Source organism: Balaenoptera acutorostrata, chromosome 2, assembly GCF_949987535.1.
Source record: "Balaenoptera acutorostrata chromosome 2, mBalAcu1.1, whole genome shotgun sequence".
NCBI classification, from domain to species: Eukaryota; Metazoa; Chordata; class Mammalia; order Artiodactyla; family Balaenopteridae; genus Balaenoptera; species Balaenoptera acutorostrata.
Genome location: NC_080065.1, coordinates 31347706 through 31361755, shown reverse-complemented (window position 1 = coordinate 31361755; position 14050 = coordinate 31347706). Strand labels below are relative to the sequence as shown.

Here is a 14050-nt window from a genome sequence, read left to right as displayed (position 1 = left end):
TAATATTTATGTAACAGGACAAGAGGCTCAGAGCAGTTCTATGACCGGCCTATGACAGCACAACATAACCTGTAATGTATGGCAAAGAGGATAAGGTTGCAGATGGAATTAAGGTTGCTAATCAGCTGACTATAAGATAAAAAGATTAAGCTGGATAATCTGGGTGGATCTAACATAATCACAAGGGTCCTTATAAATGAAAAAGGGAAGAAAAAGAGATAGTGTCAGGATGATGTGACTTAAGAGACCCAACTGGCCCTTACTGGCTTTGAAAATGGGGGAAGAGGGCCATGAGCCAAGGAATGTGAGCAACGTCTAGAACCTGGAAGAGGCAAGGAAAGAGCCTCCAGAAAGGAATGCAGCTGGGCTAATGCCTTGGTTTAGCCTAGTGAGACCCATCTCAGACTTCTGACCACCAGAACTGTAAGATACTAAATTTGTGTTGTTTTGAGTCACCAAACTTTTGGGAATTTGTAATGGCAATAACAGGAGTCTTATACCTACCCCTTGAAATGTCGTGGTGTGTATGTATCCAGTCTGAAGTCCTTCAAACTACCCGCCCCAGGCTTGTGAGTACCACCTTGCCCTTGGATCACTGTTTGACTTGGCTGCACTGGCCCTGGGCAAGGTTGGATGAGTTGGTACCCTGCCCTCCTCCTCTCACTGAGCACATATGGTTGGCTGGAAGCCATGGAGAACCAATATGGGGCCAAATTCCTCCTGAATGGAATAAGGAGGCCTGTTTCAGCCCAGAGGTGAAAACCTTGGTTGGATTATCCCAGGAAATTCTCAGGATGTCTGGCAAGCACCCTAGTTTGCAGCATTCGCTCATTGATGTAAAGCTTGAGCCTCTGAATGGTTTCCCCTTCCAAGGGCAGCCTGTGCAGGTGAACTGGAGAAATACCTTGATACCTTCTTGGGCTGACTTACTTCCTCTGCTCTCCTGGTTTCCTTTTGGGTGAGTGGAGGTAGGCTTAGGAAATTAGAAAAGCACTAGAGAGACCTGCAGACTCAGAGTGGCTCATGGTTGTTTGGTCCTATGCATAGCCTCATGGTACAGATGAAGGGACTTGTCCAGGGTTGAACTAGCATCTGAACAGACCATTTCCCTTTGTGTGACTTGGCAAAGAGAAAAATTGCATGTTACTTTCTCAAATGGAAGCCCTAGCCGGGCCTGGAAGAGAATCGCAGAGACCTGCTGAGCAGTCTTGGTAGAGCAGTAGTAGGAAAAGTTCGGGAACTGGGACAGGCTGGAAAGGGGGCAGCACTGAGCTGAGGAGGGTCAGGGAATGGGGTCCTCTCTGCCCCATTCCTGAGCTCAACATTTTCCGCCTGTATGAGGGGCTGGCCTGGGGGGGCCTCTCACTCGGAGTCCTGCCCAGGGTGACTCTCCCCGGGGCTCCCCTATTTGGCCGGCTTGGCCGGGCTCTGGGCGGGGCCGGCGGAGCGCGGGGGTGGGAGTCCCGGAGCAAGATGCGCGGAGCTGTCTGCGAGGAGGCCTGGCGCCCAAGGCAGAGGGGTGGGGATCGGGGGTGGGCTGCGCCCTCCCGCTCTGACCCATTCCGCACCCCACGGAAAGCAGACGCTGTCAGCTGAATCACTCCGCTTTCGGGAGGAGGGAGGGGACGGAAAGGTAACTAGCCCCTTTCTGCTTAAAAGAGCAAAGGGAGATCGTGGGCAACCTTGCAGCTTCCCCCTCCCCACTCCGGGACCATGCACCCCTGCATCTTCTTGCTCGGCCACAGGCGAGGACTTGATTTCTTGAGCTAAACCTTGTTGACTTTTCTCTCCGCAACAACTGAATCATGCCATGTGCACAGAGGAGCTGGCTTGCAAAGCTCTCCGTGGTGGCTCAGCTCCTGAACTTGGGGGCCCTTTGCTATGGGAGACAACCTCAGCCGGGCCCTGTGCTCTTCCCGGACAGGAGGCAAGGTTAGTGGCTTTTCTTTATTTCCTTTGAAAACCTCAGGGGTAAGACGCGTGCAAAGTTGGTTGCTCTCTTTTCCCTTCCCCCACTCGGCTGAACTCCGCAAAGCCGTTTGGCTGAGTTGCGAGGAAATCTGGGCTGGGAGCATCTTGCATTTCAGCGCTTAAGGTGTAGATTCCTTACTTTTTACCGAAAGGCGAGGATCCACATCTCTTTTACACTAAGGATGCTGCAGTGAAGACTCTAGAGGTAGCTAGGAACCACCCCCCAACTGTCTCTTTTGTCTCTTCTGAATGCTGCACTGTTTCAATCCCTATTTTTCAGATTCTGAAAACGGAAAATGATATTTTTAAAAAAAGTTCCAACCGGCCACTGGCAGTCACTGCCATGTTTTTAGTTAGTTTGAAACTTCTGGTGAGGTAAGGGGAAATGTGATTCCACCCCCCTGCTGAGTGAGCTTGACTGTGTTTTCCTGGAAAGATTTAGGGCTGTGTTGTAAAAATAACAGACCTTTTAGAGAAAATTTCCTACCATAGGGGCGCACCTTTCCCAGTCCTGTCTTGCTGGTCACAGCTGGCTGCTTCTCTTTCAGAATTTCATGCTATAGAAAGCACTGGAGGAGTTGTGATGGAAAATTTGTTATTATTATTATTGTTGTTGTTATTATTATACATTTTTAAAGCCTAACATCCTGAGCAGGATAGTATTGTTGCCTCTGTTTTTTTTATTGGACTTGCAAGGGTCAGACACACTTTCCTGTTAGGTGGGGAGTTCGTTGGACTTCTGAGGGGAAGCAGTCATGGCAGCAGCAATGACCTGCGTGGCTGGACCGTGTACCATGTGCCAGGACCGCTAAGGTGCTCTGGTGTGTCAGCCTCTTGACCACTGACAACAGTTGCCTGGGGTGCAGGGACCATTGTTACCATCCCTGCTTTACACCCATAGAAGCTGAAGCTTGGGAAGTTTATGGGCTTAGCTATGGTGGAGTGAGGTTTTAAAACCCAGGTAGCCAGACTCCAGAGGTTGGCTTCTTACAATCAAGCAGCATTGTCCTAGAACAATAATAGGGACAACACACACACACACACACACACACACACACACACAGACACAGACACACAGACAGCATGGGGTTAGCATCCATTAAGTCCTGTGTCTGCTGACAGCGCTCAAGTCTCGGGAAGCTTCCATAGCTTCCTGACCCCCTTTAATGCCTAAGACCACTTGGGTGGCAAACATCACCAGCCTGACCTTGTTGAGGGTTTCTGCCTACGTTGCAAAGTTCAAATACTGCTGGAGACCTCATTTGTTGCTCACTTCCAGAGCCATCAGAAGCAGGTCCCTTTGCTTTCCTGGGAAGCCGTAACAGGCAAACACTGGGGTGAGATGTCAGTCAGCCAGCACTCGCTTGTGTAAACGGTCCAGATACGATCTCCCACCCCCAAGTTTAAAATAGCATTTGTTGTTCTTTGAAAAACAGCCCTTTTGTGAAAAGTCTCTCTTTTGCTGGCAGCACAAACAAAGCCTGCAAGCACTTCCCAGGGCATTTGGAGATGATTTGGTTCAAAGACACACATTCTCCTGGGTTGGTTCTCAGCTCTGCTTGCTCTGCATCTTTGTAAGCGAATTCAGCTTAGTGTGGAACAGACACCACTGGGACTTGCCTTCTCCTCTCTAGAAAGTGAGAGATGGTTGTCTTTCCTGGTCACCTTTAGGGTTATGGGCTGAGAGGAGTTGATACCGAAAAATAGCTGTACAGTACTCTGAGCTTTTTAGTGATGCACAGATATATAGATTTAAAAAATAATTTCCAAAAAAATTTTCAGATTTTAATTAAAGACCTAAATGTAAGACCTGAAACCACTGAAATCCTAGAAGAGAACATAGGCAGAACACTCTTTGACATAAGACGTAGAAATATTTTTTTGGATCTGTCTCCTAAGGCAAAAGAAACAAAAGCAGAAGTAAATAAATGGGACCTGATTAAACTTAAAAGCTTTTGCACAGCAAAGGAAACCATCAACAAAATGAAAAGACAACCGACTGAATGGGAGAAAATATTTGTAAATGATATAACCAATAAGGGGTTAAGATCCAAAAAAAATATATATATATATATACACATATATATATGTATAAAACTCAATATCAAGGGCTTCCCTGGTGGCGCAGTGGTTGAGAATCTGCCTGCCAGTGCAGGGGACATGGGTTCGAGCCCTGGTCTGGGAAGATCACACATGCCGCGGAGCGACTAGGTCCGTGAGCCACAATTGCTGAGCCTGCGCGTCTGGAGCCTGTGCTCCGCAACAAGAGAGGCCACGATAGTGAGAGGCCCGCGCACCACGATGAAGAGTGGCCCCCAATTACTGCAACTAGAGAAAGCCCTCGCACAGAAACGAAGACCCAACACAGCCATAAATAAATAAATAAATACATAAATAAAAAATTAAAAAAAAACAAAAAACAAAACTCAATATCAAAAAACCCAAACAACCCAATCAAAAAATGGGCGGAAGACCTGAATATACATTTTTCCAAAGAAGGTATATATATGGGCAACAGGTACATGAAAAGATGCTCAACATCAATAATCATCAGAGAAATGCAGATCAAAACCACGATGAGATATCACCTCACACCTTTCAGAATGGCTATCATCAAAAAGTCAACTAGTAATAAATGTTGGTGAGGATGTGGAGAAAAGGGAACCTTTGTACACTGTTAATGGTAATGTAAATTTGTACAGCTACTATGGAAAACAGTATGGAGGTTCCTCAAAAAGCTAAAAATAGAACTACCATATGATCCAGGAATTCCGCTGCTGGGAAAATATTGGAAGAAAATGAAAACACTAATTCAAAAAGATACATGCACACCAGTGTTCATAGCAGCACTATTTACAACAGCCAAGGTATGGAAGCAACCTAAGTGTCCACCAACAGGTGAATGGATAAAGATGTGGTATATATATACAATGGAATACTACTCAGCCATAAAAAAGAATGAAATTCTGCCATTTGCAACAATGTGGATGGACCTAGAGGGTATTATGCTTAGTGAAATAAGTCAGAGAAAGACAGATATTATATGATATCACTTGTATGTGGGATCTAAAAAATAAAACGAATGAACATAACAAAACAGAAATAGACTCACAATTATAGAGAATGGACTAGTGGTTACCAGTGGGGGAGAGAAGGGGTAGGGTTAAGATAAGGGTAGCGGGCTAAGAGATACAAATTACTATGTATAAAATAAATAAGCTACAAGAGCGTATTGTACAGCACAGGGAAATATAGCCATTATTTTGTAATAACTTCAAATAAATAAATAAATAAAATTAAACCAGAAAAAAATTCAGATTTTTAAAAGTCTTTTCACCAAAATATTTGTTCTCAATCAACTCACCAGTGGATTTACAAGTAATCCCCATTTGGTGCAAAAGAGAAATTTCTGAGCAGATTTCCATGTGGAACTAAGAGAGAGAGAGCAAGAGAAGTGAGAGAATGAGAATGAGAATGAGGGCAAGCTAGTTAGAGAAGGAAATTCTTTTTTTTTAATTTAATTTTATTGAAGTATAGTTGATTTGCAATGTTGTGTTAATTTCTGCTGTATAGCAAACTCATTCAGTTATACATATATATACATTCTTTTTCATATTCTTTTCCATTATGGTTTATGGCAGGATACTGAATACAGTTCCCTGTGCTATACAGTAGGACCTTGTTGTTTATCCATTCTCTACATAAGAGTTTGCATCTGCTAATCCCAAACTCCCAACCCATCCCTCCCCCAACCCTTTGGCAACAACAAGTCTATGCTCTATGGCTGTGAGTCTGTGTCTGTTTTGTAGATAAGTTCATTTGTGTCATATTTTAGATGCCACATATAAGTGATATCATATGGTACTTGTCTTTGTCTTTCTGACTTACTTGTCTTTCTGACTTATCACTTAGTGTGATAATCTCTAGATCCATCCATATTGCTGCAAATGGCATTATTTCATTCTTTTTGATGGCTAAGTAATATTCCATTGTATATATATAACACATCTTCTTTATCCATTCAACTGTTGATGGACACTTAGGTTGTTTCCATGTCTTGGCTATTGTGAATAGTGCTGCTATGAATATAGGGGTGCATTATCTTTTCAAATTAGAGTTTCATCTGGATATATGCCCAAGAGTGGCATTGCTGGATCATATGGCAACTCTATTTTTAGTTTTTTGAGGAACTTCCATACTGTTTTCCATAGTGGCTGCACCAATTTACATTCCCACCAACAGTGTAGGAGGGTTCCCTTTTTCTCCACACCCTCTCCAGGATTTGTTATTTGTACACTTTTTAATGATGGCCATTCTGACCAGCGTGAGGTTGTACCTCATTGTAGTTTTGATTTGCATTGAGAAGGAAATCCTTAAGGCTTCCAGGCAATAGGATGACCAGAGCTTTGCCTCCACATGACCTGCTTGCTGCTTCATAATTAAGCAATCTCCCTAGAATTCCATTTCCACTCTGATAACATTTTTGAATTGCATCCAAATTCTGACCATTTAAACTTTCAAATTACTTTCAGATGTCATGTCTGCCATCCTCCTTATTTTTGCAGATGAGGAATGAGAGGCCCAACTGGTCCATCAGTCAACATGCATTTACTGAGCACCTACTAACTGCCATTCCAGCAACGGCATCAAGGGAGTCACACAGGGTTCTGCAGTAGGAGGCCAACTCAGAACCTCCATGACTATTAAGGTTCCTTCTAGTTCTAAGGGGCAGGCAGAGTCGGGATTTTAGATATAGGAAGGACCATGGAAATAAATCCAATCCTTTCTGGGACTAGAAACAGGTAGATTGGGCAATCTCTGCCCACTATTCCTTCCACATTGCTCAGTGGTGACATACACAGTTGTGTGATGACCTCCACAAGGCTCCCAACCAAGTATCAGAACAATAGGAAGTATTAATCTTGCACACAACACATGGCCTCTCCTCTATAGCTGACGATATCCCCTCAGGTTCGTTTTGCCCTGTACTGCTTACAAGTCACCAGTCACTTCCATGATCTCTTTTGCTGCTGACAGCTCCATGAAGTTGAGAGGGCCGGCACTTCACCTCATGTTAGAGACATGCTCCAGGCTGCGCGGACTTGGACGGAACCGAGGGAGCACTGCAGTGCGTTTCAAGACCAATGTCATAATCATGTATTTATGCCATTTGCAAAAAATAACTTCTGCAAGGAGGAAATGATTTCAGATCTTAATGTAAGAAGAGCATTCACAGGGCTTCCCTGGTGGCACACTGGTTAAGAATCCGCCTGCCAATGCAGGGGACATGGGTTTGAGCCCTGGTCCGGGAAGATCCCACATGCCGTGGAGCAACTAAGCCTGTGCACCACAAATACTGAGCCTGCGCTCTAGAGCCTGCGAGCCACAACTACTGAGCCCACGAGCCACAACTACTGAACCTGTGAGCCACAACGGCCCCAGCCTTGTTGACACCCTACCTTGATGTCTGGCTCTCAGTGGTTGACCCTTGAGAAGTAGTGAGAGCAGAGGTTAGGAGGGTGGGCTCTGGGGTCAGATTGCCACAGCAGGAATCCTCACTCCTCTTTATTGTCTTTTTACAGAGGTGGGGATGAAGGCTAAGACAAGGGACACTGGTTAATAATATCCCAGATAATTGTGAGGATGACCAAGACCAAGTTGGTATACTCTAAATGCCATGCTTGACCATAGAAATGGTAAAATTTAGGAGTTATTATTATTTCCTGACATCTTATTTCTCCATCCCTGTCATATCCCCTCTGAGCTCTGCTTTCTATTGGCCAGGATTATAGCTAGCTAATCTTCCAAACTAAACACCTACTGAGAGAAAGTCAAGATGAGTGCAAGCCTCTCCCCATCGCCTGGAGCTTACATGTATTTAAGCCCACAGAGTTCGCGAGTAGCCAAGTTTCTATCTTGATTTATATATATTTTTGGCTGCACCTTGCGGCTTGCGGGAATCTTAGTTCCCCGACCAGGGATTGAACCCTCGACAGTGAGAGTGCAGAGTCCTAACCCCTGGACCGCTAGGGAACTCCCCCAATTTTCTATCTTTAATACCAAGAGTAAGTAGCTAGTGTTTAGAGAGTGAGTGTTATCTGTCAAGCACTGTTCCAAATCTATTACATATATTACTACATTGAATTCTCACAACCACCCTAGGAGGGGAATACTATTATTGTTATGCCCATTGTGTAGATGAGGCAGGTGCAGCTGGGCCACCCACGGAAGCCACACTCTGTAAGTGACCTCCTGTTTCCATCCACACCTATTGGCAGATGTGGCTTAGCCGCTTCCTTTGCAGTAAAATCAAGTGGTGAAACTGGTCTTATCTCCCATTACTTCACCCGATAAAGAGGCAGTTATTTTCTCTATTTATTGCTGAGTGACTTGAGGCCTCTTAAAGAAGTCATGCAGTTCTTTTCTTGTCAGATCATCATCCCCAGGGGCAGTGCTATTACCTCTCCTCTGCTATCCCCGCTGCCAAGTGCAACTGCTTATGTACACAAAATGCAGTGGCCAAGAACATGATTTTGAAATAGGAAGCACAAGATTTTAATCCAAGTAACATTGCATGTTGGCTCTGTGACCTCTCTTACATTCTGTTTCTTTTTCTATGAAATGGGGATAGTAACTGAATCTGTGTCACAGAGTCGTTGTGTGTATTAAATGAGGAGTATTGTAGCAAGTGTTCATTAAATGGTTACTATAATTATTATATGATTATACAGCCAGCTTATGCTGACTCTCTTAAAAGCACATTAGATCAAAAGCAACTGGGTCAAAAGCTGTATATGTATTTGCTCTTTTATTCTTTGGGCAATAAGTGCTGGGGTTTAGGCAAGTTAGTCTTTCATTTTATATTTAAATCATGTTTAATTCTTTGAGATGTATCTTCAGAGACAGGTCCCATAAGGCAGCGGTCCCCAACCTTTTTGGCACCAGGGACCGGTTTCGTGGAAGACGATGTTTCCATGGACGGGTTGGGGGGTGTTTGTTCAAGCTGCAGTGAGAGTGATGGGGGGATGGTTCAGGAGGTAATGCGAGCAATGGGGAATGATGGGGAGCGGGCAATGAACCTTTGCTCACTGGCCCCCCTGCTCACCTCCTGCTGTGCAGCCTGGTTCCTAACGGGCCGCGGACCAGCACCGGTCCGTGGCCCGGGGGTTGGGGACCCCTGCTATAAGGGTCATAAAATCTTCTCTTGAGAGGAGTCAGCATCAGGACAGGACCACGTACAGGGGGTACCATTGCAGGATAATGGCTGTATTCAGTTGAATAAGACTTTTTCTGCCCCTTACTGCTCCCCACTGCTCCAACCCTGGAAGAGCCAGAGACATCACTGTAAGTCATAGAAGAAAAGAACAACATGAGGGAAATACTAGAGAAGCTGACTACATCCAGCCTCAGCCAACCTGCGCATTCCCCCCTGAGGTCTGAACTCTGAAGGGCAGTGAAGCTCTGATACCAACCAGGTCCAGATATTCCTTGGGGAGCAGGCAGTACAGAGGCCTGAGTCAATTTGACTCCTAGTGCGTGGTACATTAGCATTATTAATTTGTGCAAAACACCTTTCTTGTTTTGCTTATTTATGCATTTTGGTCCCCATTCTCCACTCCCATTCCTCCGCATAGAAAACCATTTTAATGGGTTCCATGTGTATTTTTTTGTTCACGTATGTTCTGGCAAACTCTGTGTTATTGTTTTCACGTGTAATTTCCATGAATGTAAATGGCTCTGTATTAACTTGTTTTGTTTCTTATTTTTCACTGAGCATTGTTTTTAAGGTTTGTTCATGTTGCTTTGTGCTCTGTTGCTCTTAGTTGCTGCAGTCAGAAACAAGGGTCTGGACTTTCAATAGTCTCTTAAAAATTGAGACTACTGGTTAGTAACTAAGAGTGAAAACTGTGCTCTGTCTCATATTTCCCTCTTTCTTTCTTTTATTGAAGTATAATTGACCTACAACACTCTGTTAGTTCCAGGTACACAACATAGTGATTTAATATTTCTATACATTTCAAAATGATCACTGGTGAGTCTAGTTACCATCTGTCACCATACAAAGATATGACAATATTATTATTATTATTACTATTTTAGATTTTAGCAGAAGAATTTATTTTATTTTTATTTTTAAAAATTTAATTAATTAATTAATTAATTTTTGGCTGAGTTGGGTCTTCGTTACCGCACGCGGGCTTTCTCTAGTTGTGGCGAGCGGGGGCTACTCTTTGTTGCAGCACGCGGGCTTCTCATTGCGGTGGCTTCTCTTGTTGCGGAGCATGGGCTCTAGGTGCATGGGCCTCAGTAGTTGTGGCTCACGGGCTCTAGAGTGCAGGCTCAGTAGTTGTGGCGCATGGGCTTTGTTGCTCCACGGCCTGTGGGATCTTCCCAGACCAGGGCTTGAACCCGTGTCCCCTGCATTGGCAGGCGGATTCTTAACCACTGTGCCACCAGGGAAGCCCAGAAGAAGAATTTATGAAAGCAATCCTGGATTGCTCGAAGAAATGCCGGGAGAGCTGAGAGCCAAGTGTGGATGCTTTGCAGGAGGAACAAAGGTCAGAATATGGCTGCCTTTGCTGCCACTGCCTCTGCCGTGTCCTAGACACTCCACCCTGTGATGCTCATCCATTGGGTCTGGATGCTGGGTGCTGCTTGCGAGCCCCAGCTCCTCCTTCGTCTCGGGGCCGCTACCATAATCCCTGCTTCTTGGTATCACTGCTTCTGGATTCAAAGTCTAGGCAGTGCCTCTGATGAATGAAGCATGAGTGTACGGGTTGCTCCAGAGCTGCTAGACTGGTGAGGGACGTGCTTCCTGCACTTGCATCTTCTCTGCTGGGAGGTGGGCTCTGTTCCCAAGACTCATGATAAGGAACTCCCCAAATGTGGTAAAGACGTTCAGATGCAAGGCAGCCATAGGAACAACAAATGGTCATCTTTACATCTACCGTATGAATGATGCAGCTAGACCTGGTGGAGGATACAGAGGTGAATCACACCTAGAACCTGCCTTCAGAGGCCTTATAGACTTGGAATCCTCTTCCTTTAAACGTGTACATTTATTTGGCACCATAGTTTGCAAAGCCTTCTCACTCTCATTGTTTCATTAGCTCCTCCAAACAGCCGTGTAAGGTAGACAGAACTGATATTATCTCCATTTTATACTTGAAGAAGCTAAGAAGTTAGGTTATGAGCCCAAGGTCCCACTGCTGGTGAGTGGCAGAGCGAGAACTTGGCCTGTCCTCTGATTCCAGGCCCAGTGTCAACCAGAAGCAAGACGTGATCACAAATATTGTGCTTCATTGATTCCTAGGCATGTGGTTTTCCCCCACATTTTTTTTATGTTAACAAAACAAGCCTTTATTTATTTTTAACTTTTCATCACAGAAATTTTCAAATGTACACTAAAGAAAATAATATAATAAACTCCCATTACCCAATACTTCAATAATTACAAATTATGGCCAGTTTTGTTTCATCTATAATCCCCCATCACTCCCACCTCCACCCCCAGTATTTTAGAGCAAATAGCCTTCCTTAAAAGATAGGACTTTTAGTGATTACGCACTTCACATGTCTGTTTCTCTTTTATCACCTCACCAAGACACTAGATAGAGTATGGTACCACCTTATGCAAATTTTTTTTTAATTGAGGTATAATTGACATATGACATTCCACTCAGGTGTACAACATAATGATTCAATATTTGTATAAAGTGAAAATTATCACCACAATGTTTAGTTAACATTTGTCACCATAAAATGTTAAAGATTGTTTTTCTTATAACGAGAGCAACATTTAAATTTGCAATAGAGTATTATTGACTGTAGTAACCATAGTGTACATTACGTCCCTATGACATATTTATTTTGTAATGAGAAGTTTATAGCTCTAGATCCCCTTCACCCATTTTGCCCAACCCCACAAGTCTCCTCCCATCCGGCAACCACCAATCTGTTCAGTAGATCTATGAATTCAGTTTTATGTCTGTTTTTTCAGTTGTTGTGCCATTTAGATTCCACATATAAGTGAAATCATACAGTATTTGCCTTTATCTGTCTGGCTTATTTCACTGAGCATAATATCCTCAAGGTCCATTAGTGTCTCAAATGGCAAGATTATATTCTTTTTTAATGCTAAGTAGTATTCTTTTGTGTGTGTGTGTGTGTGTGTGTGTGTGTGTGTGTGTATATATATATATATATATATATATATATATATATATATATGCCATATCTTTCATATCCATTTATCTACTGATTGACACAGTTTTTTTTGTTTTTCATATCTTGGCTATTGTAAATAATGCCACAATGAACATAAGGTGCATATATCTTTTTTTTTTATTTAATTAATTTATTTACTTATTTATGGCTGTGTTGGGTCTTCGTTTCTGTGCGAGGGCTCTCTCCAGTTGTGGCAAGCGGGGACCAGTCTTCATCGCGGTGCGCGGGCTTCTCACTATCGCGGTCTCTCTTGTTGTGGAGCACAGGCTCCAGACTCACAGGCTCAGTAATTGTGGCTCACGGGCCCAGTTGCTCTGTGGCATGTGGGATCTTCCCAGACCAGGGCTCGAACCCGTGTCCCCTGCATTGGCAGGCAGATTCTCAACCACTGCACCACCAGGGAAGCCCAAGGTGCATATATCTTCTTGATTAGAGCTTTTGTTTTCTTCAGATAAATGACCAGAAGTGGAAATGCTGAATCATATGGTATTTCTACTTTTAATTTTTTGTTTTCCCTAGTTGCTGCATCAATTTACATCCCCTCTAACAGTGTACAAGTGTTCCTTTTTCTCTACAACCTCACCAACACTTGTTATTTCTTGTTCTTTTGATAAACGCCATTCTGACCAGGTGTGAGGTGGTATATCATTGTGAGTTTGATATGCATTTCATGATGATTAGTGACACTGAACATCTTTTCATGTGCCTGTTGGTCATCAGTGTGTCTTCTGTGGGAAGATGTCTATTCAGATCATCTGTCCATTTTAAAATCAGATAGTTTATTTGTTATTGAGCTCATATTTGTATGAGTTCTTATATATTTTGGATAATTAACCACCATTGGATATATAATTTTCAAATAGCTTCTCCCATTCATTAGGTTACCTTCTTATTTTGTTGATGGTTTCCTTTGCTGTGCAGAGATTTTTAGTTTGATGTAGTCCCATTTGTTTATTTTTACTTTCTTTGTCATTATCTTTGGTGTCAGAGCCAAAGAAATATTGCCCAGTGAGATGTCAAGGAGCTTACTGCCAAATTTTCTTCTAGGAGTTTTACAATTTTTGGTTTTAAATTAAAGTCTTTAATCCATTTTGAGTTAATTTTTGCATATGGTGTAAGATAGTGATCCAGTTTCATTTTTTTTGCATGGGGCTCTCCAGTTTTCCCAACACAATTATTGAAGACTGTCCTTTCCCTATTGTATATTCTTTCCTCTTTGTTGTAAATTAATTGGGTGTATATGCATGGGTTCATTTTGGGGTCCTCTATTCTGTTCCACTGATCCATGTGTCTGTTTTTATGCCAATGCCATACTTTTTTATTACTTTAACTTTGTAATATACTTTGAAACCTGAGAATGTAACGGCTCCAGCTTTGTCCTTCTTTTTCCAGATTGCTTTGTCTATTTGAGATCTTTTGTGGTTCCATACAAATTTTAGGATTGTTTTTTTTTTTCTTTCTGTGAAAAATTCCCTTGGAATTTTGATGGGAATTTCATTGAAACTGTAGATTACTTTGGTTAATAGACATTTTTACAATATTAATTCTTCCAGTTTATAAGCATGGTATATCTTTCCATTTATTTGTGTCTATTTTCTTCCATCAGTGTCTTACAGTTTTCTGTGTACAGGTCTTTCATATCTTTAGTTAAATTTATTCTTAGGTATATTATTATTTTTGATGCAATTGTAAATGAAATTTTTTTCTTAATTTCTATTTCTGATAGTTCATTCTTAGTGCATAAAACACAACATATTTTGTATATTGATTTTGTACCCTTAAACTTTTCTGAAACTTTTTTATTAGTTCTAATAGTTTACTTGGTGGAGTCTTTAGATTTTCTATATATAGC

General features: G+C 42.7%; 1 protein-coding gene across 4 annotated transcripts in view; it reads left to right on the top strand.

The window, feature by feature from the left end:
• The first annotated feature begins 1503 nt into the window (after nucleotides 1-1503).
• The window catches only part of ADAMTS12 (ADAM metallopeptidase with thrombospondin type 1 motif 12), a 394047-nt gene continuing 381500 nt past the window's right edge, over nucleotides 1504-14050 (top strand). For all 4 annotated transcript variants that reach the window (XM_057540921.1, XM_057540922.1, XM_007192239.2 and 1 more), the window contains exon 1: nucleotides 1504-1932. In XM_057540921.1, the coding sequence (XP_057396904.1) occupies nucleotides 1806-1932 (127 nt within the window). In that variant the 5' untranslated portion in view covers nucleotides 1504-1805. The remainder of the gene's footprint in view (nucleotides 1933-14050) is intronic.